This window comes from Solanum stenotomum, chromosome 2, assembly GCF_019186545.1.
Source record: "Solanum stenotomum isolate F172 chromosome 2, ASM1918654v1, whole genome shotgun sequence".
Classification (NCBI taxonomy): domain Eukaryota; kingdom Viridiplantae; phylum Streptophyta; class Magnoliopsida; order Solanales; family Solanaceae; genus Solanum; species Solanum stenotomum.
This window is the reverse complement of record NC_064283.1, coordinates 9,952,361-9,978,510: the sequence shown is the minus strand read 5'-3', so window position 1 is coordinate 9,978,510 and position 26,150 is coordinate 9,952,361. Positions and strand designations below refer to the sequence as shown.

Sequence of the window (26,150 nt, the reverse complement as noted above, 5' to 3'; positions counted from 1 at the left end):
GATGTTTTTTAGCTAAACGTTTACTCAAACTCCGTATAAATAGTCGGAACTCCGAATCTGAAGTGTGGAGCTCCACAAAAAATCCGGCGCCGGAGATGGACCTCGTAGCAACCCTCCAGTCGGAACTGGAGACTCTTCGAAGCAGGATGAAGGTAACCTTTTGTTGATAATTTTTAAAATTTTTACTTCAAACAATAGTTAATATTCCATTATCGCTGTTTATTGTGCTGAAATCTTCCACTGGAAAAACAGGAATTGGAATCTGAAAATGCTAAACTATCTGCTCAGCTTTCGAATTGCAGTTGCCAAGAGGTTATTGCTACTTCAACAGAATATCCAGTTTGTTTTTTTTTTGATAAGGTATAGTATTCAGATATATTTATAATTTTCTATGTGAATTTTAATGTGCTGTTATTGCTATTTAGACAAAGGAGAAAGGTAATGGAAGTGTTCTGAAGAATGGAGTTTTGGAGGGTCATGGAAAGAAGAAAAATAAGCTCAGAGATTTAGGTTTGTATAAACTTCTTTTTTTGGTGATTGGAATGTATTGCTGTAGTTTTATATGCATTGTGAAAGCCGAAAGGGTGTCTAAAGTAGTTAAGTGTTAAAATTAGTGAAGAGAGTTGATTCGCTGATCTTCGTTTTTTCCCTTTTTTTATAACTGTGGTGTCTAGGCCAGCTTGTGCACCTCATCTAATTCCATGAGATACCTTTCAGCTTCCACTAGCAACACATATACTAGGTAACTCTGTCCACCAAGGCTAGAACAAATGGGAAGAAATCACGTAGTGTTTTTGTCTCTAATGGAATTTGAACTTGAGACCTCATGGTGCTCAACCCACTTCACTGACCATTAGGCCACACCCTTGGTTTAGCTATGGTTTTACTTATGTACTGAATGAGCTATCACTTTATTTTAAGGTGTAATATGTCAGCTATCTTTACAAGTTGATACTGTAATTTGAATTGGAAACCTGCTGAAATGTTCCTCTTTCATTTTTTGATACTGTAATTCGAAATGGAGATTGCTGAAATGTTCCTGTTTTGTTTGTAGGTTATGGCGCAATGATGCATCACTCGAAAAGATATGTTGCTTTGAAAGTCATGTATTTTGGTCTGAGGTATACATCTTGCTAGTAGTTTAGTAGGATTGCACTGTAAATGTGGCCTCTGAAAAGAGAGGAAGGAAGCTCTTAGTTGAGAACATGCAAAAGACTTTCATATTCTATTTGTGTAGGATTGGCTCTTCATCAATAGCTTACTTAAGTTGAACTGGAAGTAGAGCAAAAAAGTGTAAGCAAAAAGGCTAAAAGTGGTTTAAAATATTTTGGGCAAGATAATTGTCAGCTTACTGATAAAAAAATTTATTTGGACAAGATAAATTTGGGCTTTTTACTTGTCCTTAAATTTCTTTTAGCCCTGTAAAACCATCTCGTTAGTCTTAAGCACAAAGGATGTAAGGTCTCAAGAGGGACCAAAAGAAGAAAATAGAGGTAACAAAGAGATCACACAAATTTCAGTGGATTACTAAAGAAGAAAATAAGAGGTAACAAAGAGATCATACAATTTCAGTGGATTACTAAATGTTAAGTTCATAAACTCATTAGGGCATTTCTGTCTTCGTCAGACCATAGATGTGAACATAATATATAGCATAAGATTAGGCTATAAAGGAGGTGTTAACATTGGAAACAGTTGAAGAAAAGCTAAATGCACCTGGAAGAAAAAGGGGAAAGGATGCTTGATTTCCTATTAAGCTTATCTTGCAACCTCGACAAGATTTCTCGTACAGGAGAGTTTATTTCTGTTTTAAAAGAGCCTCAAACAAGGCAATACTTAAAACACAGTCCTCTTTAGGTAGCATCTAATCTTTAAGTTGGGTTTAACTGCTGAATACTTTAAATTTAAGCAACAAAGTTGGTGCTTATTGTTATTTGGATTTATTCACAGGCTTTGTCCTTCTTAGTTCCCACCAATAAGAATATTACAAAAGATATCTTATCCATTAACCAAACATCATCTTGTCTGATCATATTTTGTTATTTGACATTTGACTTCAGCCAAAAGTGAGCCACTTATCAGAAGACATTTATAATAATTTCATGAAGGAGTTTCAATCATATTTAGAAAAAAATTCCAATTTGAGATTGGGAAAAAAAAAAGAATAAGAATGCATGGTTCTAATTCATCAGATAGAATATTAAAAGAGGTGGATTAATTCATGGAATACATTTTTGATATTTTTATCTGGTGTTACTTCATGTTTGTTATAGTAATTTCTTCTACAACAATTCATCTAGAAGCAGAGATGAAGACATCTAATGCCACCTGGAAAAGGGGTGATGTACAACCAACTTAAGCTGCATCCTGATCCTAACTCCAAATGACCCTGTTAATAACTCTACATAGATTGTCTAGTGGTTCCCTGAAGTATTAGGATGGAGCTCCTTTAATTCATTCTGGAATGCTAATGGTTGCTAGTGGATCTGTCACCTTTTTTCACTTTATGCAGATTAAGTGTGATTTAAGTATTAACTAAGTTGAAGGTGCATGTACATTGTGTTTCTACCATCCTATTTTAGTTGGAGTCTACATTTTTTTACTTTATGCAAATATTAGCAAGTCCTTGTTTATACGGTAACAGTGTTCTCATGCTGCATTACAGGTTTTATGGTTTTGCTTCGGAGGCTCAAATGGATCCCACTGTTGAGGTCTTATGTTCTCCTCTAAGATGATTTTCTTTTAAGAATTGGGCCAGCATTTAATGTGACGGACATAGACTAACCAAGTACATGCAACAATATATTCTACATGTTTAGGTCTTACTCCTTTTTAAAATCATAGTCCATTTTTCCCGTCCTTTAAATTGAGAGACTTAAAGGACTGAAAGAGTTAATCTGGTGCTTTTCTGGGAGAATATTGTTTCCTGGCATGTATTGCACAATTTGCACTATTTAATCTTTGCACAAGTTGTTTTGGACTTTTGGTGCCTCTTCTCTCCAGTGGTAGCGCTTGGGTGACTCTATTGTTCGCATTTTAGTATCTCAATAGAGTATTTTGTTTGCATATGCCGATGGTTTCTTCATGCAGGGTGAAATTTTCAAAGCTCTAGAGAGGACAAGACTCATATTTGGAGACAAGAAGGAATTGCAATACTCACGATGTGGTAGAACCGATAAGGGAGTTTCCTCTGTTGGCCAAGTAAGTTGAAGAGCAATTAATTTGTTGTATGTTTGTTCACTAAAAGGTAACCTATATTTTGACAATGGTTTTTTTTTGTTTTGATAATTTGACACATATCCCAAGAGAGAGAAAATATGAAACTTAATTCTTTTATCCATATAATTGTTATTTATGATTATAATTATTATTTTCTAATTTCATTTTCATTCTTTTTCTTCGTTTGCGCCTTCCTATATTAAATCCCGAACTTTATTTGTGCTTTGTCTTAAAGCCTCAATCTAACTTATCCCTTTTTTGCGTTTCTCATCTTTGATATCACTCTCTTTTTTATGTCTTTTAAAACATATGAAATACTTGTTGCAGGTGATTGCTCTGTTCTTAAGATCAAACCATAGGGAATCAAGAGGGGACAATAAGTATCCTGGGGAAAATTCTATTGAAGAATCATGTGGTCTGCTGATATCTCCTTTCAATGTACTACTATGTTTAGCCTTTCTGATTGTCATCTGCCATGTACTTACTGTAATGCGATTTGGCACACATCAGTTGCCTTCCATTTTCCCAACATTGCCTCTTATCTTCTTTCTATGCAAGTTCTGGTAGTGTAGTTTTATGGCTATTAGGTGGCCATCTTTAGAGATTGATTATGTTGGAGTACTTGGAATGCACTTTGATAAGACCTTGTATGTTTCACCAAAACCAAGACACAGATATCTCTAATTCACATTGACTACTAAAGATGTGCAAAAAGAAATTGAAGCTTCAAATCTTCCTAATTCTTTTAGTTATGGCTTCCCTAATATCAATTTGTTGCTTTCATTTTCAGTTATTACTAACCTTTTGACACAGTTTTACATTTTCTTCACCTAGGAGAAATCGACTATGTAAGAGTACTAAACCGAGTTCTGCCAAATGACATTCGCATTATGGGTTGGTCTCCTATTCCAGTTGGTTTCAGTGCAAGGTTTGTACTGCTTTGTATAACTTATGCCCTCAGCAATCGTTTAGATAGTTAGTGCTTGTTTGTTAAAAGCATTTCAAACCACCTAACTCTTTCTAAAATGTCATGCTTTCTTTCAGTATGCGTACTGCACTTCATAGTATCATGCTTTTGATAATACCTAGGACAGAAATATTTTGCATTTAGCAGGGTGTGGCCTAGTGGTTTCTGAAGTGAGTGCAAACCTTGGAGACCAAGGTCCAATAGTTGAGATGTGCACAAGATTGTCCCGGCATTACCATTACCCAAAAAAAAAAGAAACATTCAAGTAGCATATGAGGTCTTGAATACAATCCACAAGGTAGGGGGTAAGGTTTGCGTACACTTTACCCTCCTCTGACCCCACCTGTGGGATTACATTGGGTTTGTTGTTGTTGTAGAAACAGATTAAATTTAAAATGGGGCGGAACTCTTAAACCTTCATACAAAATCTTATTAGGGATCTCAGCTTCTCGTGAAAATATGCAATGCTAAACTCTATTTGGTAACTTATCATAGGCACAATTTATCAAGTTGATGTAGTCTCTAGGTATATTAGGTGCACTAATGACTAAACCTGAAAAAAGTATGTCGTGGATCCCCTTGAAGTCAACTTTGGCATCCTTATCTCCTCAAAGTTGAGAAGTTATACCATAGTTTTTTCAGTTGTTCATTATAGTTTTACAGCCTTTTTGCCTTTCAATAATTGCAGGTTCAGTTGTTTGAGCAGGGTGTACAAGTACTTCTTTTGGCAGGGAAACTTGAATATAACAGTGTGTACCTTTCCTTCTGAAATCAGTTGACCTGGTTATGCTGATTTACTCCAATTTTCAGCTAAACACTCCTGAATTGCTCAACAGGCCATGCAAACTGCTGCTGAGAAATTCTTAGGGGAACATGATTTCAGAAATTTTTGCAAAATGGATGCAGACAATGTGCACAACTACCGGCGGCACATAATATCGTTTGAAATTCTCCCCTTCAATGAAAGGTTTTCTAGTATTAGCTTGACACTCTGCTTTTTCTACTTATTCTCTACTTGTAGAGAGAGGATTAATAAATTGACTAGTGTGATCTTCTTGAAGTTTTATGACGCTTTGACTTATTTCCTCTCCTGATTTGGTCGTAATTTTGTAATTGTTTTCTTTGAAGCCGTGGTCCTCTTGTTTCAAAAAGTCAAAGAAAGTTGCTACATTAAGCAGATAAGTTATGTTAGGAAATACTATATCTGTTCCCATGAAAGTTGATAATAAGGAGTATTAAGCTATATTTTAAGATGGCGTGCGATGTGAAGATTGAGAAATCCTAGATACTGCTTTCCCCTGACGGCGTTGTCACCTGACATACATTATGCAGAAATATTTGCAAATACTTGTAAATATGCAATTGGATAGTTGGATAGATGATTGTTTTATTTTTCATTTTCCTTCTTTTGGATAATGATGGTAACATTTTATGAATATCTAGAGATCTTAAAACTAGCTGAAATCTGTGTCCTTTTGTCTTCTTTTTGCAAGTGCCTCTGAGTTTTTGGGCATTTTTCCTTAATTTTGTATCATTTGTCTAGTTATTTCATGTTTGTGTAGTGTTAAGTTTGTTGATGGTCAGTACTAATTTGGACAAGAACTCTATCTAGTTTTTTATCAGCAATTTAGAGCAGCTTCCTACACGATGTACTCTTTTGCTCATCATCTAAAATTTCTTACTGAAACTGGCTATTGGCTTTTTTAATACTATCCATATACTGATATACATATTGAAATGCTTTTCACGCCTTTATGTATTTTTTAATTGTAGTGACAAAGCTGATCAACTCATGATAATGAAAATCAAAGGCAGTGCTTTCCTTTGGCATCAAGTCCGGTGCATGGTTGCCGTACTATTTCTGATTGGCCAGGGTCTTGAGTCCCCTAATGTATGAAATTCATGTCCTAACAATATTTTCTCTGAAACCTGTTGCTGAAACCTTTCAATTGATGTGATCCATTTTCTGGAGAACTTGAGATTTTTCCTTTTGCTTCTTTTAGAACAATAACTAAAGTTTTGTCAATTTTGTGATGAAAACTGAAGCAGCCTGTGGAGTTCGCCATAATTATATATAATACCAGATCACTGGTCAACCAAGACTACTCAACCTTGTTATAGAATGCTTTTTGTGTACTCACCACCATGTGAGTAGAATTGGGGTAGTTCTTGTATGCTTCTTGAATCTGATAGACCTTTTCAGTTTGTTCTGAGTTGATTGATGCCATTGATGTTTGGGCAGGTTGGGATTTCTGCTATGTGGAAATCTCTTTGATGACTCAATCTTAAAATATATGAATAAACAAATAGATAATTTGCTTAATCGTGATTCTATGATATATGTAAAATGCACAACCCATTTTCTAAGCACTGCTCGTGTTTCTCAAATTTTCCTCAACGTCCTAATTGGACATAGCTTTCAGGGTTGTCTATGTAAAACCATTGTGTTGAATGGATCTTATGGTGATGTATTCTAATTCATGTATCTTATCATAAGGCATTTTTTCAATTATGAAATCGTAGGTAATTGATTTGCTACTGGATATAGAAAGAACACCACGGAAACCTCAGTTCCCAATGGCTCCAGAAATACCTCTAGTTCTTCAATCCTGTGAATTCGAAGGTCTCAAATTTATTTGTTCATCAGGTACTTGAATGGTATTTATATCCAGAATTCTTTAGTCTTAACTCTTATATCAGTTCCATTTTTCTTTCTAAGAAATTTTAGGATCTGCGAAAGCTAAATTTCCTCTGTTTTTATTTTACGTGATGTTAGGTAAGGGTAATCATGTTTTAATTTTATTGTTTCTTATGGTTCATTCTCTTTTCCTGGATCTTGTCAGCATATCTGTATGGGTTATCAACTTTACCCATTTTTCCCTAACATAACCCGGTATTAACTCAATGAATTGCTATTAGCAGCACTCTAATCTCATTTAGGAGCTTTGGCACTATTGCATTTGTTGTTTTGTATTCACTGTAGACTGATGATATTGTCAACTTGATTGTGAGTTTTCTTTTGTTTTCCTTTGTTCAGTAAGGGAACTTGATTACGAGTCTATGATGTTGAAGTAGTAGTACCAAATAATAAAAATTTGAACCCTTCGGGGTGGCCCAGTTGTTTGGGCTTGGGACTTTCATGTTGGAGGTCTCAAGTTCGAAACCCCTTGCCAGCGAAAGCAACGGGCTTGCCTAGTGCAGGTTATCTCTCCTATGTGGTTTATGAGCTATTGCATAGGAGCGGGGGTTTTACCCTATGTGCACCCAAAGGGTAGCGGCTGCGGGTTTCCCTTGTCATAAAAAAAAAAACAATTTCTTTGAGTGGTATTCATCAATAATTCGTTCTTTTCTGGACTTGTTCCATAAGGAGCTATAGTTCGCCCAATATATATATCCTTTTCTTTTAGTGGGTGTCACAACATAGTGGCCTCCTAAGTTGCACGGATTCTTCACTTTTGATGCCGCACCTGTGTCGGATTCTCCTAAAATACACTACTTTTAGCGAATCCGTCACGCACCCCTTGACATTTTTGAAGAGTCCGAGCAACATAAGTGACCTCTCTTCAAAAGATTGTTGTTTGTGATTATATATAATGTTCAAAAAGAATGCTTTTGTGATTATGATTTCATTTTACTCAAGTCCCTCATCTCCTTTCCTTGTGACTGTTTTTGGAGGAAAATAGACATCAATATTTGATATTTGTTCCTGGTTGTGATTTATACCATGTGTTTTTTTTGTTAGACAACTTTTATTGCACTAATTGGATAACGTACAAACACTTTTGTGGACATTTTTCCCAGATACAAAGCAGGCTTTGAATGAACATTTGGAGCGGGAATGCCGAAGTTATAAACTTCAATCCGCAATTTTTCATGAAGCTTTGCTAAACTCATCATGTATTGAAATTGGTAGGTCATTCAGTACTTGTACTTGAAATTTTTGTAGACATTTTCCACCAACAGCATATTTCTAAACTATAGAACTTGTTTTTTCTTAGCAAGTATAATAATCCTGATTGAATTTTCAATTTCAGACAACAACATATCAAGTGACCATACCAAGAAGAAAGGAGCTTTCCACATTCCTCTATTGTCTCGACCAACTGAGCGTGAGTTCTTCTGGATCTTTTATCTCTTTTCATTCATTTGATAAAACTTGCTTCAATTTGGGACTTTTGACTGTGCTATAAACATCAATATTAACATGTTCTTGAAAAGAGTTAATGGTCAAAAACACCTCAACTATCACTTCTACGTGAGTTTCATACCCCAACTATCAATTGTTCCCTTTTTACTCATTCACGCGCCCCTCAAATGTGAGACTATACATGCTCTGAAAATGGGTCAAAAAGGTGTATTTATTGTGATTGAAAATGGTTTCGTGGAGTAATAGGACCTCCGCATTTAGGTATCTACTTTTTAAAAAAGGGTGCAAGTTAGGATGGGACCTTATGTCTTTTGCTTACACATAATGATGATCATCGTGGTTTGATCTCAACTAACCTTGGAACATTTTCCAGCATCATATGAAGAGCGGCGTAAAAAGTCGGATGCATGAGCTGGAATGGAATGCCAAGATAGAAAGTGAATTAGGGGAGATGAAATGAATGAGTCTTTTTTTTATCTTTCTAATTTTATCTTCTTGTAACATTAATTTGTACATCGTAATATGTTTTATCATGACATTAATAAGGAGTATTTTTCTACTGCACTTCACTTTATATCTGCAACTGGCTTTGTGCATTGTTTTTTGAGGAGATAACATAAAACATATCATTATTGGTTTCCGCCAGTTAACTGTTTCGGATGGCATGTACTGATGGCTCAGATACATATATCTTAGATACACGTGAGCCAAATTAGGTCTAATATATTTAGATACATATATCACCAACCGCAAGGGTTCTCTTCTTGGTCTAATAGACTTGACAATTCCCTTCCTGTTATATTCATATACATTGTGCCAACTACTGTGGTTCTAACTAGTTCAGTACGTGCATTCTTCCCATTAATACGAGTCTCAATTTAACACACTTTCTTTATCCATTCCATTGCGCTTATTATGTCTTGTTCCAAACTGCAAAAAAAAAGAAGAGCATTTTAAAACAAGTGATCAATTGATTCCTCTTTGTGCTTCACACAAAGGGCTGAGATTCCGATCAATCAACTTCCACTTCAACAATCAATCTCTTATGTATAGTCTATTGAAAATTGTTAAATAGAGTACGAAAATCCATTTGAATTTTCCAGAATTATTGCATTTAAGTCCCTATCAATGCGCTTTCTGATAAGTACCTCCAAGTTTTGTATACAAGGTGTGTTCTCATTTATTCCATAATTTGTCCTTTTTTTTCATAGATTCCATAACATCTTGCATATGGGCGCCAACCTTATTCCATGTTTGGACATGTAGAATATTGAGTCATCGTGTTCTTCATGGCAAACATAATTGTTCTCAAGACATCAAATTATTTTTTTGGAGGAAGTGCTACCTCCCGTTCATAGGAATATTCAGTATATTATGTTCTAAAAAATCTTAATGAATATTACGAATAATATTTATGTACTTTTATTTAAAAAAATTCAGCTCCTGTAAAAAGATAAAATATTGCAATGTTAAAAAACATAGTATAATATATAATTATACAATATTTAATGCTTATAAACATATAAATATTATGTTCGAATTTATTTTTACTGTTATAGTGACTTAAGAAGTCTATAAATGATTTAGATAAAAATTAAATTATTAATTATGTATTTTTTTTAATTCACTAAAACAGAATATGAGTAGTATAAATAAGCAAGTAACCAAATATTTTTTAAACAATCTCTAATTCTCTCAAAATCTGCAAATTATGGCATTCCCTTATCACCAACTCTACGTTTATCTCCAATAACCTCTCCCAGTCTGGAGTTCAACACCCTTCTAGTTAGGCATCACCTCCCCAAACCCTAGACTTCAACACCCTTCTTCCTAGGCGTCACGACGGAGAACACAATAAAGAGCACTATTCGTTGTTTCAAGTTCAAGAATCTAGCATTCACATTTCATATTGGAATTGCATTTTCCTTATCAAGGTATTTCTGTATTATTGGCTGCTGCAATGGCATCTTGTGTTCGTCAGACTATCTGATTGGTACGTTCAAGAATTTAGTTCTGCAGAACTCTTCTTTTTCAAGAATTTGATTAAGATTCGGTCTTGATATATCTAGTTAGATTTGGTGTTCTATAATTTGGTTAGAATTGTGTATAAAAAAGATTATTATAATATCTTTTCCTCTTCTGCAAATTGATTTTTTTTTTATTAAGGGCTCAAGCTAATCAGTGTCCTAAAGCCAAAATAAATTGGAGACCTTAAATTTTTAATTTTTTAAAAATAATATTTGAGCCTTTTAAAATGTAGAATTGTTAGTATATTTAACATCAATTTGATATGCAAAATTATTTCTATCTTTTAATAAAAAAAAGTTTACTTTTTCGCTAAATAATACAACATTTGTTTTAATTTTTTGTCCTATTTTGACTTGACACGAATTTTTAAAAAATAAAGAAGATTATTGAATTTTATGATTTTAAACAAAATCAGATATATATATATATATATATATATATATATATATATACCAAAATGTCTTTTAATCTTGTGGTTTTAAACCTCTCATGTGAAAAGTTAAGTTTAAAAATTGATAAGAAAGAAAGAAACAGTCTTTAATACTTTAAAACGGACTAAAAAAGTAAGACAAATAAATAAAAAGACACAATATACTCATTTCTTTTTTAAAAAAACTTATAATTACTTTATTATAATAGAAAAAATAGGGTCCCTCAAATTTGGGGCCTAAGAAGGATGCCTCATTTTTGAAGAGATTGAGTCGTCCTTGATTTGGAAGAGAAAGTTGAGGCTTAAGATTAAGCATTATATATATAGTGAAGTCTTCTTGGTCTTAGGCTTTTGTAAATGGAGCAATACATGTGATGGCGTGTAACGTTTTTTTAGTGGTGGTCCCCATTAGAATTTAGTTATGACATTTAACATAGCGGATGAGATGTTTGGGGAGATTATGTTGCCGAAGGCTTTAGTTGGTGCGTGTGTATCAGATTTATCGATTTTGTTATTTGAGCTATCACTTCTTGTTGTTAAGTATGTGAGGGAGAGAAAACGTGTTTCATGTGAAATATGGGTGATGAAGTAGTATGGAGATTTTTATTCTTGAAGTAAATTGTATCGTATAAAGTTGATTGGGGATATGGAGCAATTAGTTGGATTTAGGATCAATGGTGAAGTTTTGATTACAAGTAGCAGCAACAATCCAGTTTCTTAAGATCCAAATAGTGGAGAAAATAGGGATCTTGGTAGTCAAGATATCGGTCCCTCATTGTATGTTCTGAATTACAAGAAATCACTTATCTTGCACAATGAGAACAATGTCATTTCGGGTAGGATCTTGGAAAGAAGTGAAGATTACCGTGTTTCTACTTTGTCGAAGAAACATAGAAAAAGTGTGATAAGAAGGTAAGACATTTTATCAAAGTTCATGGTTGTTTAAGATAGTGAAAGTGGAAGATGTTTTATCAAATTTTGTATACCTAGTTTAGAAAATGTACTGAATGTTGAACTTTTTGCGTTACATAAGTTGTTAATGTACTCTTGTTGCCTTTCGATGTATTTCTAATTTATTGTGAAACCTTATCCTAATCAAGTGATGAACCTTATCTTGATCAGTCGGCTATCATATTATTTAGTTATAGCTACTGTGATGTTACTACCTGGTCATTTTCATTGTTTTTGTTTTCGTGTGTTGCTGATTTGATGGTGACTTCAAATTTATTTTTAAAGAAAATTTTACCAGAAATTTCTTCTACAACAAGGGTTGTTGTCTTCCGACTCCTCCCACTTTCCTCTAAACTTTTGAGAGAAATCCTGTCGAAATTGCTGCTAAATTCTTAAGTCAATTCAGTTATCCAAATCATGCCCGTTTGGATGGGCTTTTAAGTTGGTCAAACTGACTTAAAAGCCAGTTTTTAACTTGTTACAGTGTTTGACAATTATCAAAATAACTTATTTTAAGTCAAAAGTGACTTATTTTAAGTTAAAAGTTGAAAGTAAGGTGATCCTACTTTATTTTTTAACTTAAAAGTCATTCTACTTTAATCAAGTATATTACATTTTTAACCTTAATTCTTTTAAACAATTCCCAAATTGCCCATGTTGAATTAAAACCCTAACATCTCTTTCTCTCAAGTCCATTTTAAATTCAAAACTTGTCACGCCCCGAGCCTACACCCCGGGAGTGACTGGCACTCAAGAACCATTGATGACCCCAAGCGAACCCTTGGCCTGACTTACTTACTTAGCGGAAGACTTAAGCATTAATAAAAGAACTCAAATGCAAGATAACTCAACTGTCTCAAACTAAACTCATAATGATTTAAAAATAAACATTTAACTAAGCCAAAGTGGCAACTCAAATCTGAACATAAGCCAATAACAAGGTAAAGACAAATGTACTAACTGATTGTCTATCTATGAAGCCTCTAATAACTGAGATGGATGTCGGGACAAGACCCCCGATCATCCTAACAACTGAAAACTACTAAAGCAATATAAACAAGGATCCTTCGGAAAGCAAGGAGGCTCACCACAAGACTCTGAATGCTTAACTGGATCAACGAGGCGCTGAGTGATGATCCTGGTTACCTGAATCTGCATCATGATAAGATGCAGGCCAACTGGCATCAGTACATTGAATGTACGAGTATGCAAGTTGGAATGCTAAACACAACATAGGCTTGAAAAGAATCTGAAAGGAACACTTACCTTGGCTTTACTCAACTCCTGAATAACTTATCTCATTATAAAGCAATAAAACATATGCAATATATAGAAAGCTTGTAAAAAAATAATGGAAAACAACTTAGTTCGTTAAAGAAAATGCAATAACAAACTCAACTTTACTCATATAATAAAGTAATTTAGTTTCTGTGGGAGATCTTCTAACCGACAACCACCACTATGAGCCTAAGTGGTGATACAACGTCTTACCCACGCTACCAGAATTGTCTTATACTTTGCCGTCATATAGAACACTTAACTAAGTGGATCCACTAGTCTATGCTAAAAAGAAACTTAATGAGTCATCTAAAAAGTATGATCATTTACTAGTTTATGGAGACTTGAGTTAATATGAACTCGCATCCCCATATCGTTGTTCAATACTACTCCCAAAATATACTTAGCTCATATATTTTAAATCAAAACTTCTTTCTTTGGTTTGAGATTATTACTCAAAACTTTAGCTTAAAAGCTCTCTTGGAAATCGATGTTTCCCTTTCTTGTTCAAATGTGAAAACATTTTAAACTCTTGGGAATACTTAGTTCCCTTATATTTCTTTAAAGAAATGAACTTCAATCTTTACTCTTTTACTCTTTACTCAACTTGAACTTTAAGTCTTAAAACAAAGTTAAAACGTTTGTGAAAAACTTTTGAAAACTTTATAAACTTTTCTTTGACTTGCTTCTTAACTTTTAGACTTGACTCTTAACTTTCCTTAAATTGAATTATGGATTCAAGGTTCATGATCTCATGTTTATGGATGATTTCATGATGTTTAGATGTACCTAAGAGTGTTGGAATCAACTAGAAAATATAGGTACATTGCTAAGGAACTAGTACGGAAAGTTGAGGAAGAAGTGGGCAAAACTGGCGTCCCTGGCGCTCTAAGAGGTGCGGGGCGCCAGAGCACAAACTTCAGAACTGAAGTTGTGGCGCTCTAGCTGGCGCGTCGCCCCAAAGCCCAAACTTCAGACTCTGAAGTGGGGCGCGACTCCCCAAGCCCCTGCCCAGAAAATCCCCAATTTTTCTCCTTTGTTTTTCCTCTCTAAACCCTCTAAACTCCAATGGTTCTTTCCCCAAACGTTTAGAATCGACTAAACCCTCAAAATACATCATATTCTACTCGAAATCACACCTAAAAACATGAGTCAAACTCAAGAAAACTTCAACAACACAACCCACAAGAATTCAAACGAATTTTATCAAGAACTCAAAGGATTTACTTTTAAATCTAATATACTTTGCTGAATTGAATCATGATTGGCGCGTGAGTGAACTAATCTAACGCTATATGATCTCACATACCTCGTAGGGATCACCCCTTGACGTAATCCACAAGCTAAACTCGAACGTTCTTGACGATTCTTGATTTTTTCTCCTTTCTCCTCTTTTCTCTTTTCTCCAAGCCCTAGTGTGAACTTCAACTTTTCTAAATTGACTAAAATCTGACTTTACCCCAATTAAACTCCTAAAAACGAATTAGAACAATTGGTAAGGAAAAGACTAAAATACCCTTCCAAAATCCGGATTAGACTTTCCTTAATCAAACAACCCAACTTCCAAAGGACATATCTCACTCATACGAACTCGGAATCGTGCAAACTCAATGGTGTTGGAAAGATTATTCCAAGAGCTTTCCTACCATATCTGGAATTACACCCAACTCATCATTAGCTAGGAGTTATTGTCATTTGAAGTTGATCAAAACTCAACTTATTCTAACTTAACAAAATTTTCAGATTTTCATTCTTTTCAAAAACGACTATTTTCAATTATTAACTGCTTCCTAGTTATTTTAATTTGCGAGATGTTACAAAACTCAAATTAAACCTAGAAAAAGTTGAAAAATCTGAAAATCAATCTACTGCTGGTTTCCAAACCATTTCGTTGATAGCCATTGAACTGGAGCTGATGTTTTATGTATCAGTTGTTGCCACTTTAGAAATATAAGAAGAAAACTAACTCGAGAAGTTGAAAGCCCCGAGTCAGGGATTTGTTCCGAATGAGTACTGTTTCGATCGATTTTTGTTGCTGATTCCAGTCTGTTTCGTGGTTACCCATTGAGTTTGGAGAGGAACAATTTGAAGAAGAAGAAAACTCGCCGTTAAAGCTCCATCGAAGCTCAAGTTCGAAAAATTGGATTGCCGCAAACAAGCTTCGTTTCGGCTTAATATTATTGCAAAAGATTAGGAACGTCTTCGAGAGCTCATATCTCAAATTTGGGATAATTTGGTGGAGGATTCGGCCGACTTTCAGCTGCAAATTGGTTGAGTAAAAAGAAGAATGCTGAATTTTAATTTTTTTATTATGTTAACAGCTTTAAGGTATTTCAGACTGATAAAAATAAATGTTTAACAACATTTATTTGCCGAACACACCAACAACTTTTTTTAAACTGTTGGTTTGAAGATTAGAAGAAGGTGGAAACGGCTAAACTTTTGGCCGGAAATGACAATTTGTGTTTTTTGGCCCGTCCAGCAAAATTGATAAAACACCACCGGAGATCAATTTCCGAACAACCGCTGTTCCTCCGGCAAACCTCCGCTCGAACTTGAGTTGTAAGTTTCTTCGTTGCACTCTCTTTTCTGTATTACCCTAATCCAATAATTTCTAATGCTGAATTACTAATTGTGAACTGTGCTGCAATGCATTCTGTAATTGTTAACTTTGAGTTTTTTCATGATTATTCGCGTCTCATATTAGTCAATTATATGAAAAACTCCTCTTATAGCATTGTCAGCACTTGTAAAATCGTCAAAAAAAAAAGAAAAGCATTTTTAGTGCTTGTTATATAGTTATAAGCTATGTTACTCAGGCTCGCAAAAAAATCAGATCTTCCAAAAATGCTCTACTTTTGGAGGATCCGATATGCACTTACCAACATTTTGAAGAGTATGAGGAACATAAGTTGTTATGATATTAATACAGGGAATGAGACTTGAATCCGACATCGGCTTAATGGGGAGCTGATGTGGGGCTTATATTGCCTTCGACTCTCCTACTTCAATAGCTTCAATTTCCAACCATCTCAAATCAGTTAATATTAAATATTTCAAAAGTTCAACAAAATTCGTATAATTCAGGATCCTAACTTGTTTGTTCAGGTATTAATTTCACTTTAGTAAGAATAGGTGTGTAATAGGTCGCCATACTAGTTTGAGCGTGAAGTCGACTTTTCGGGACAAGTTTAGGGTGGGATCTATGTCTTTTTCCTATTTGTAATATCCAAGTTAGTCCATGTCTCCATCAATACAGCCATTTGAGTTAAAAACTACTATGCAAGGGAACTTGATCTTTTTTGGTTGACTAGTAGTTCAGTAAACAATCTTTGTCTGCCAAGATCTTAAGTTACATCAAGAAAAGGTTGCAGTACTTACATATAAAGTTGTCAGTGCCTTAGTATGTAGTAATGTTTCTTTTTTTGTCAGACATGCTTCAAAATTTGTTAGGTCGACAGAATCAGCTTGTTAAAATGTTTACATCAGCTGCAAGCAATGCTACTTTGAGAACAATTTGTCTGTATATCTTTGGATTGGATCATGTAATTGCAATGGTTTCTGATTTGTCATATATTTTAGTGGCGAATTTAGTTTTGAGGCTATTACACTATTTTCGTTTCATTCTTTGGTATTTCTGGGTTTGTTTGTGCAGATTCTAGTATAATGTTCTATTATTTCCAGGATACAATATCATAATACTTTATTACTCGTGGTTTTCTGGATAGTGTTATCTTTATGGCATGCTCCTTACGAAAAGCTATCACAGTTTGCTCTGTCTTCCGAAAAAGCTATTCTTCCATTGTTGCTGTCGCTTCAAATGCCATCAGATTGACCTACAATAGCACATATGTGCCCCAATATTTGGGAACAGAGTTCTCAATTTCATATGAAAACTATAAACCAGGAGGTGTGATGTTTTCTCGACAGTTTGGTTCCAGTAGAGAGTCAGAGACATTATCTTGGGGAGTGTCATCTGACGTTGTTTTGCTGGGAAAGCTTGAAAGTGCATTGAGGAATCACAACTTGGAAGAGGCTTGGGAAACCTACAAAGATTTCAAACGTCTTTACGGTTTTCCTAACCCCTTTCTTGTAGATAAGCTTCTCACTGAGTTGTCGTACTCATCTGATTCTAGATGGCTTAAAAGGGCATGCAATATGGTAGGATCTATTTTGAAAGAGAAAAGGGAGATGCTACGCACAGAGTTAATGACCAAGCTCTGCCTATCGTTGGCTAGAGCTCAAATGCCCATTCAAGCATCATCAATTCTCAGACTGATGTTGGACAAAGGAAATCTCCCACCTATTCACATGCTAGGGATGATAATATTTCACATGGTGAAGACTGATACTGGAATGATTGTGTCATCAAACATTTTGATTGAGATATATGGCAGCTCTCAACAATTAACCACAAAGAAATCCACTTGCACTGAGTTAAATAAACATAATACACTTCTTTTTAATCTTGTTCTTGATGCTTGTGCAAGATTTGGANAACTCAAATCTGAACATAAGCCAATAACAAGGTAAAGACAAATGTACTAACTGACTATCTATCTATGAAGCCTCTAATAATTGAGATGAATGTCAGGACAAGACCCCCGATCATCCTAACAACTGAAAACTGCTAAAGCAATATAAACAGGGATCCTCCGAAAAGCAAAGAGGCTTAACACAAGACTCTGAATGCTCAACTGGATCAACGAGGCACTAAGTGATGATTCTAGTTACATGAATCTGCATCATGACAAGATGCAGGCTAACTGGCATCAGTACATTGAATGTACGAGTATGCGAGTTGGAATGCTAAACACAACATATGCTTGAAAAGAATCTGAAAAGAGCACTTACCTTGGCTTTACTCAACTCCTGAATAACTTAACTCATTATAAAGCAATAAAGCATATGCAATATATAGAAAGCTTGTAAAAAAATAGTGGAAAACAACTTAGTTCGTTAAAGAAAATGCAATAACAAACTCAACTTTACTCATATAATAAAGTAATTTAGTTTCTGTGGGAGATTCTCTAACCGACAACCACCACTATGAGCCTAAGTGGTGATACAACGTCTTGCTCACGCTACCAGAATTGTCTTATACTTTGCCGTCATATAGAACACTAAACTAAGTGGATCCATTAGTCTATGCTAAAAAGTAACTTAATGAGTCATCTAAAAAGTATGATCATTTACTACCCATGATGGCTACATGGTTTATGGAGACTTGAGTTAATATGAACTCGCATCTCCATATCGTTGCTCAATACTACTCCCAAAATATACTTAGCTCATATATTTTGAATCAAAACTTCTTTCTTGATTTGAGATTATTACTCAAAACTTTAACTTAAAAGCTCTCTTGAAAATCGATGTTTCCCTTTCTTGTTCAAATGTGAAAACATTTTAAACTCTTGGGAATACTTAGTTCCCTTATATTTTTTTGAAGAAATGAACTTCAATCTTTACTCTTTACTCTTTACTCAACTTGAACTTTCAAGTCTTAAAATAAAGTTAAAACCTTTGTGAAAAACTTTTGAAAACTTTATAAACTTCTCTTTGACTTGCTTCTTAACTTCTAGACTTGACTCTTAACTTTTCTTGAATTGAATTATGGATTCAAGGTTCATGATCTCATGTTTTTGGATGATTTCATGATGTTTTGATGTACCTAAGAGTGTTTGAATCAACTAGAAAATATAGGTACATTACTAATGAACTAGTACGGAAAGTTGAGGAAGAAATGGGAAGAACTGGCGTCCCTGGTGCTCTAAGAGGTGCGGGGCGCCAGAGCACAAACTTCAAAGCTGAAGTTGTGGCGATCTGGCTGGCGAGTCACCCCAGAGCCCAAACTTCAAACTCTGAAGTGGGGCGCTCTGTGAGGCGCGACGCCCCAAGCCCCTACCCAGAAAATCCCCAATTTTTCTCCTTCGTTTTTTATCTCTAAACCCTCTAAACTCCAATGGTTCTTTCCCCAAACGTTTAGAATCGACTAAACCCTTAAAATACATCAGATTCTACTCGAAATCACACCTAAAATCATGAATCAAACTCAAGAAAACTTCAACAACACAACCTACAAGAATTCAAACGAATTTTATCAAAAACTCAAAGGATTTACTTTCAAATCTAATATACTTTGCTGAATTGAATCATGATTGGCGCGTGAGTGAACTAACCTAACACTACGTGATCTCACATACCTCGTAGGGATCACCCCTTGACGTAATCCACAAGCTAAACTCGAACGTTCTTGACGATTCTTGATTTCTTCTCCTTTCTCCTCTTTTCTCTTTTCTCCAAGCCCTAGTGTGAACTTCAACTTTTCTAAATTGACTAAAATCTGACTTTACCCCAATTAAACTCCTAAAAACAAATTAGAACAATTGGTAAGGAAAAGACTAAAATACCCTTCCAAAATCCAGATTAGACTTTCCTTATTCAAACAGCCCAACTTCCAAAGGACATATCTCACTAATACGAACTCGGAATCATGCAAACTCGACGGCGTTGGAAAAATTATTCCAAAAGTTTTCCTACCATATCTGGAATTACACCTAACTCATCATTAGCTAGGAGTTATTGCCATTTGAAGTTGATCAAAACTCAACTTATTCTAACTTAACAAAATTTCCAGATTTTCATTCTTTTCAAAAACGACTTTTTCCAATTATTAACTGCTTCCTAGTTATTTTAATTTGCGAGATGTTACAAAACTCAAATTAAACCTAGAAAAAGTTGAAAAATCTGAAAATCAATCTGCTGCTGGTTTCCAAACCATTTCGTTGATAGCCATTGAACTGGAGCTGAAGTTTTATGTATCGGTTGTTGCCACTTTAGAAATATAAGAAAAAAACTAAGAGCCCGTTTGGATTGACTTAAAAAAAGTAACTTTTCAAAGTGCTGGAACTTATTTTTAAAATAAGTAGTTATGTGTTTGGATAAAAGTGTTGCAGTTGAAAAAAAAGTTGTTGATGTGTTTGGCAAATAAGTGCTGGTAAACATTTTTTTATCAAAATGTCTGAAATACCCTTTAAGTTGTTAACATGATGAAAAGTTGATTAATTTAAGGATTTTATACGTTAAAAAAAATTAAAACAAAATTAATTTATATTTTACATCCATAAGTAATAATATTTTCCTATCATTCACATATTTCTTTACCACCACAAATTATTTATAAGATGAATAATAATAATAATAATAATAATAATATAAAATAATAATAATAATGATAATAATAAAATAATAATAATAATATAATAATAATANGATAATAATAATAATAATGATAATAAAATAATAATAATTAATAATAATAAAATAAAAAATATATAATAATAAAATAAAATAATAATAATAATTTTAAAAAATAAAATAATAATAATAATAATTCAATATGGGCAATTTGGAAATTGTATAAAAAAATTAAGGGCAAAAAGGTAATATATTTGATCAACATAAAAGGGCTTTTAAGTTAAAGAAAAAAAGCTCCCCTCCCCTAGTTTTAGCTCTTGGCTTAAAATAAGTCATTTTTGACTTAAAATAAGTCACTTTGATAATTATCAAACACATTAATAAGTCAAAAATTGACTTTTAAGCCAGTTTGACCAGGATAAAAGCCATCCAAACAGGCTCTAACTCGAGAAGTTAAAAAGCCCCGAGTCAGGGATTTGTTCCGAATAAGTACTGTTTCGATCGATTTTTGTTGCTGATTCCAGTCTGTTTCGTGGTTACCCATTGAGTTTGGAGAGGAACAATTTGAAGAAGAAGAAAATTCGCCGTTAAAGCTCCATCGAAGCTCAAGTTCGAAAAATTGGATTGCCGCAAACAAGCTTCGTTTTTGGCTTAATATTATTGCAAAAGATTAGGAACGTCTTGGAGAGCTCATATCTCATATTTGGGATAATTTGGTGGAGGATTCGGCCGACTTTCAGCTGCAAATTGGTTGGGTAAAAAGAAGAATGCTGAATTTTAATAACTTTTTATTATGTTAACAGCTTTAAGGTATTTCAGACATTTTAATTAAAAAAAAAAAAGTGTTTAACATTTATTTGCCAAACACACTTTTATTGGCCGGAAATGCAATTTGTGCTTTTTGGCCCGTCCGGCAAAATAGATAAAACACCACCGGAGATCAATTTCCGAACAACCGCTGTTCCTTCCGGCCAACCTCCGCTCGAACTTGAGTTGTAAGTTTCTTCGTTGCACTCTCTTTTCTGTATTACCCTAATCCAATAATTTCTAATGCTGAATTACTAATTGTGAACTGTGCTGCAATGCATTCTGTAATTGTTAACTTTGAGTTTTTTCATGATTATTCGCGTCTCATATTAGTCAATTATATGAAAAACTCCTCTTATAGCATTGTCAGCACTTGTAAAATCGTCAAAAAAAAAAGAAAAGCATTTTTAGTGCTTGTTATATAGTTATAAGCTATGTTACTCAGGCTCGCAAAAAAATCAGATCTTCCAAAAATGCTCTACTTTTGGAGGATCCGATATGCACTTACCAACATTTTGAAGAGTATGAGGAACATAAGTTGTTATGATATTAATACAGGGAATGAGACTTGAATCCGACATCGGCTTAATGGGGAGCTGATGTGGGGCTTATATTGCCTTCGACTCTCCTACTTCAATAGCTTCAATTTCCAACCATCTCAAATCAGTTAATATTAAATATTTCAAAAGTTCAACAAAATTCGTATAATTCAGGATCCTAACTTGTTTGTTCAGGTATTAATTTCACTTTAGTAAGAATAGGTGTGTAATAGGTCGCCATACTAGTTTGAGCGTGAAGTCGACTTTTCGGGACAAGTTTAGGGTGGGATCTATGTCTTTTTCCTATTTGTAATATCCAAGTTAGTCCATGTCTCCATCAATACAGCCATTTGAGTTAAAAACTACTATGTAAGGGAACTTGATCTTTTTTGGTTGACTAGTAGTTTAGTAAATAATCTTTGTCTGCCAAGATCTTAAGTTACATCAAGAAAAGGTTGCAGTACTTACATATAAAGTTGTCAGTGCCTTAGTATGTAGTAATGTTTCTTTTTTTGTCAGACATGCTTCAAAATTTGTTAGGTCGACAGAATCAGCTTGTTAAAATGTTTACATCAGCTGCAAGCAATGCTACTTTGAGAACAATTTGTCTGTATATCTTTGGATTGGATCATGTAATTGCAATGGTTTCTGATTTGTCATATATTTTAGTGGCGAATTTAGTTTTGAGGCTATTACACTATTTTCGTTCCTCAATTCTTTGGTATTTCTGGGTTTGTTTGTGCAGATTCGAGTATAATGTTCTATTATTTCCAGGATACAATGTCATAATACTTTATTACTCGTGGTTTTCTGGATAGTGTTATCTTTATGGCATGCTCCTTACGAAAAGCTATCACAGTTTGCTCTGTCTTCCGAAAAAGCTATTCTTCCATTGTTGCTGTCGCTTCAAATGCCATCAGATTGACCTACAATAGCACATATGTGCCCCAATATTTGGGAACAGAGTTCTCAATTTCATATGAAAACTATAAACCAGGAGGTGTGATGTTTTCTCGACAGTTCGGTTCCAGTAGAGAGTCAGAGACATTATCTTGGGGAGTGTCATCTGACGTTGTTTTGCTGGGAAAGCTTGAAAGTGCATTGAGGAATCACAACTTGGAAGAGGCTTGGGAAACCTACAAAGATTTCAAACGTCTTTACGGTTTTCCTAACCCCTTTCTTGTAGATAAGCTTCTCACTGAGTTGTCGTACTCATCTGATTCTAGATGGCTTAAAAGGGCATGCAATATGGTAGGATCTATTTTGAAAGAGAAAAGGGAGATGCTACGCACAGAGTTAATGACCAAGCTCTGCCTATCGTTGGCTAGAGCACAAATGCCCGTTCAAGCATCATCAATTCTCAGACTGATGTTGGACAAAGGAAATCTCCCACCTATTCACATGCTAGGGATGATAATATTTCACATGGCGAAGACTGATACTGGAATGATTGTGTCATCAAACATTTTGATTGAGATATATGGTAGCTCTCAACAATTAACCACAAAGAAATCAACTTGCACTGAGTTAAATAAACATAATACACTTCTTTTTAATCTTGTTCTTGATGCTTGTGCAAGATTTGGATCATCCAGTAAAGGCCATCAGATTATTGAGTTAATGGCCCAAGTTGGAGTGACAGCTGATGTTCATACTATTTCAATTATTTCCTTGATCCATGAGATGAATGGTATGCGGGATGAATTAAAGAAATTTAAGAAGCATATAGATCAGGTTTCAGTTCGATTGGTTTCCTGCAATCAGCAATTCTATGAAAGTCTCTTGTGTTTACATTTCAAGTTTAATGATATTGATGCTGCTTCTGATCTTGTACAAGATATTTACGGATTTCAAGTGTCACATCACGAGCAGGGAAATGAAACACAACCACCTAAACCGTGCCTTGTTGCTATTGGCTCTGATAATCTGAGAACGGGATTGAAGTTACGAATTTTTCCTCATTCATTATCAAGGGATTCTGTTTTCACTGTGGGACGTAATCAGGTGCTTGTTATGTATAAGAATGGGAAACTTGTCCTTAGCAACAGAGCATTGGCCAAGCTTATTATACAGTACAAGAGGAGTGGGAGAATTAATGATCTGTCAAAGCTTCTCTGTAGTATCCAGAAGAAGGGCTCAGTTGAATCTAGCAGAATGTGCTCTGATGTGGTTGGTGCTTGCATTTGCATGGGTTGGCTTGAAATTGCTCATGATATTTTGGATGATTTGGATTCTGAAGGAAATCCGCTGGACGCTAGTTCATACGTGTCTCTGTTGACTGCATATTGCAACAATAATAAGCTAAGGGAGGCAGAGGCACTACTAAAGCAATTAAGAAAATCAGGTGTCATAAATGCATCTGATCCATTGTTAGCTCCTGCATCTATGTGTGAACTGGAAACTGAAAGCAAGAATAAGCTGAAAGAATTAGGCTCTTTGGTGAAAGGGGAGCTGGCTTACCATATTGTTGAAGAAATGAGAGCTGAAGAAAATGAAGCTTCTTTTATGATGCATGATTTAAATTTTTCTATCTACTTTTTTATGAAGGCTCACATGGTTGAAGATGCCGTTAGGGCTTACCGAAAAATGCAGGCAATGAAGATCCATCCTACAGTGTCAACTTTCATGAATCTGCTTAACGGGTATTCTTCTTTAGGGATGTATCGTGAAATTACAATCTTGTGGGGAGATATTAAAAGGAACATGGAAAGTCGTAAGAACTTGAATACCAGGGATTTATACGAGTTCTTGCTGTTGAATTTTCTTCGAGGCGGTTATTTTCATAGGGTGATGGAGGTTATTGGTTTAATGAAAGAAAATGGCATGTATTTGGACAAGTGGATGTATAGACGTGAGTTCTTGAAATATCACAAGGGTCTTTACCTAAGAATAAAAGTATCTGATGCTAAAAATGGCGTACAAACTCAGAGGATTGAGCATGTGAGGCACTTTAGGAAGTGGGTTGGCCTGGATTAATTCTTTTAGGTATCAAGAAATATTCTTCTTGCACGCTGGGGAAAGAGTCAAGACAATATTGAGCCATCCTTTGCCAAATTTTGACAGGCTTCTCTCCATTTTTGTCTACCTGAGATGTGCAGTACCTCTGGGGTGGGGGTCATTGTTTCATTGTAAATTATGTATTTCACTCAAAGACAAAAAGTTCCAGGAAAGGACGTCTTTCTCTTCAGTTGTTCCATTGGGTATTGTATCTAATAGGTCAGTGCTCTTTAGCTTGTGTGGCAGATTGTTGAATTTGTGACTTTTGCATCCACTCAGTGTTTGATTTGTCAAGAATATTGAAGTTGGAAATTGTAAGTATGAAAAGAATCCATACTTGTAAATATGGGAAGGTTTGGAATCCCTTTGATTGAAGGAATGACCATGCAATTTATTTCCATATCCTCTTTCCTTTATTTACATGCCTAACTTACCCCTGTTGCCCTGCAGATAACATTTAAAGGATTAGGAAACTGTGTTCTGATTGGCACTCCAGATGTGATTTTATGCTCCTTGTCAGTCTTGAGTAGCTCTTTGGGTCAGAATTGATACTCCGACATGCGTGGATATTGAAAATTATTCATGGCTCCAGTGTCTACTCCAAGCCTGTAGCTTTCTGTCATGGAGTTGAAAAAAGTTGCTAAGGAGATATTGGACCACTAGGTATGTTTAGCCAGAACTGGCTCTATCTGTACATTCTCATCGCTATGTTAAGATATTTGTACGTTTTTAGCTAATATTCAGTTCTCCTAGTTCTTTATTTTCAAAGAAAGTTTCCGTATAGTTTCAGAAAAAGAAGGTTTTCGTATTACAGTCGCTGTTTTTGGTTTTGATATCCTTGACCCTTGACCATCTTTCGGATCATAAATACAAATCAAACATCGAAGAGCACTCGGTGAGAATACATCTTCATTTATAGGTGATGGAAGAAGGGATCTTGTTGCACTTGGGACTTTACTTATAGGTGTCTTTCTAGGTTTTAGTTAAACTGCACGAAATATTTCTTATTCTCATGGATTAGAATGGAAATGGTTGAAAGTTGGGATCTCCTATAGACCAACTATTATTTTGGAGATGTTTAATCTCACTAGTGGGATGACCTATAATATACTTTCTGATGGAACTATGTCTACCCGTATTCCATGGTGATTATTAGAAGCCTTAAGCTAATGATGTTTGTACTCCTATCTTTGTTCTCTTACCTGTTCTCACTTTTCCCCATCACCTCCAATTTGGAGACAGAACACTGAAAAGATAGAGCCTCCCACATTCATCCCTTGTTGCGACCAAGTCACTGTGAATTATCTTGGAAGAGCTTAATTTTATGTTGAGATCTTTTTCCGGCTTATGCATCAATTTTGATTCGTCCTGGGGAAGTACATGAAGAAAATTTGGTAAAAAGTATTCTGAACTCTCTACTTCTGAACCAATTTTGCTCTTCTGATAGACAAACAGATCTCATTGTCCTCACCTACAAAATGCTACAGTATCTTGTGTGAGATCATTGCCTGTTTCCAGAATAGAGATGCTATGTGTTGTTGGAGGATTTCTCCCAAGAAGACTCTTTATCTAGGCAAAGTTAACATGAAC

The 26,150-nt window shown here is 34.9% G+C and overlaps 2 protein-coding genes across 11 annotated transcripts in view; both read left to right on the top strand.

Annotated features, from left to right (window-relative positions):
• On the top strand, positions 1–8,907 carry LOC125856469 (uncharacterized). Of its 2 annotated transcripts, none has more exons than XM_049536026.1 (15): positions 1–152; positions 253–312; positions 426–510; positions 1,055–1,121; positions 2,666–2,711; positions 3,091–3,201; positions 3,547–3,634; positions 4,054–4,147; positions 4,875–4,935; positions 5,023–5,153; positions 5,960–6,077; positions 6,710–6,833; positions 7,988–8,095; positions 8,221–8,295; positions 8,707–8,907. In XM_049536026.1, the coding sequence occupies exons 1-15, from the start codon at positions 96–98 to the stop codon at positions 8,742–8,744; spliced, it is 1,263 nt and encodes a 420-aa protein (XP_049391983.1). In that variant the 5' UTR covers positions 1–95; the 3' UTR covers positions 8,745–8,907. The 2 variants fall into 2 exon arrangements, with proteins under 2 accessions (XP_049391983.1, XP_049391981.1); XM_049536024.1 differs by having other exon boundaries at positions 4,033–4,147.
• Positions 8,908–15,450: 6,543 nt separating this feature from the next.
• LOC125854970 (pentatricopeptide repeat-containing protein At4g17616) overlaps positions 15,451–26,150 on the top strand; it is a 13,102-nt gene continuing 2,402 nt past the window's right edge. The window contains exons 1-3 of one of the 9 annotated variants that reach the window (XR_007445445.1): positions 15,451–15,582; positions 22,338–24,874; positions 25,011–25,343. Coding sequence is in view for 1 of the 9 variants with exons in the window: in XM_049534579.1 (XP_049390536.1) it covers positions 21,103–21,212; positions 22,382–24,539 (2,268 nt within the window). In the remaining 8 variants the exon portion in view is untranslated. Of the gene's footprint in view, positions 15,583–21,063; positions 21,213–22,308; positions 25,344–26,150 lie in introns of those variants that run through there. The other 8 variants (XR_007445443.1, XR_007445447.1, XR_007445441.1 and 5 more) reach the window with 8 other exon arrangements.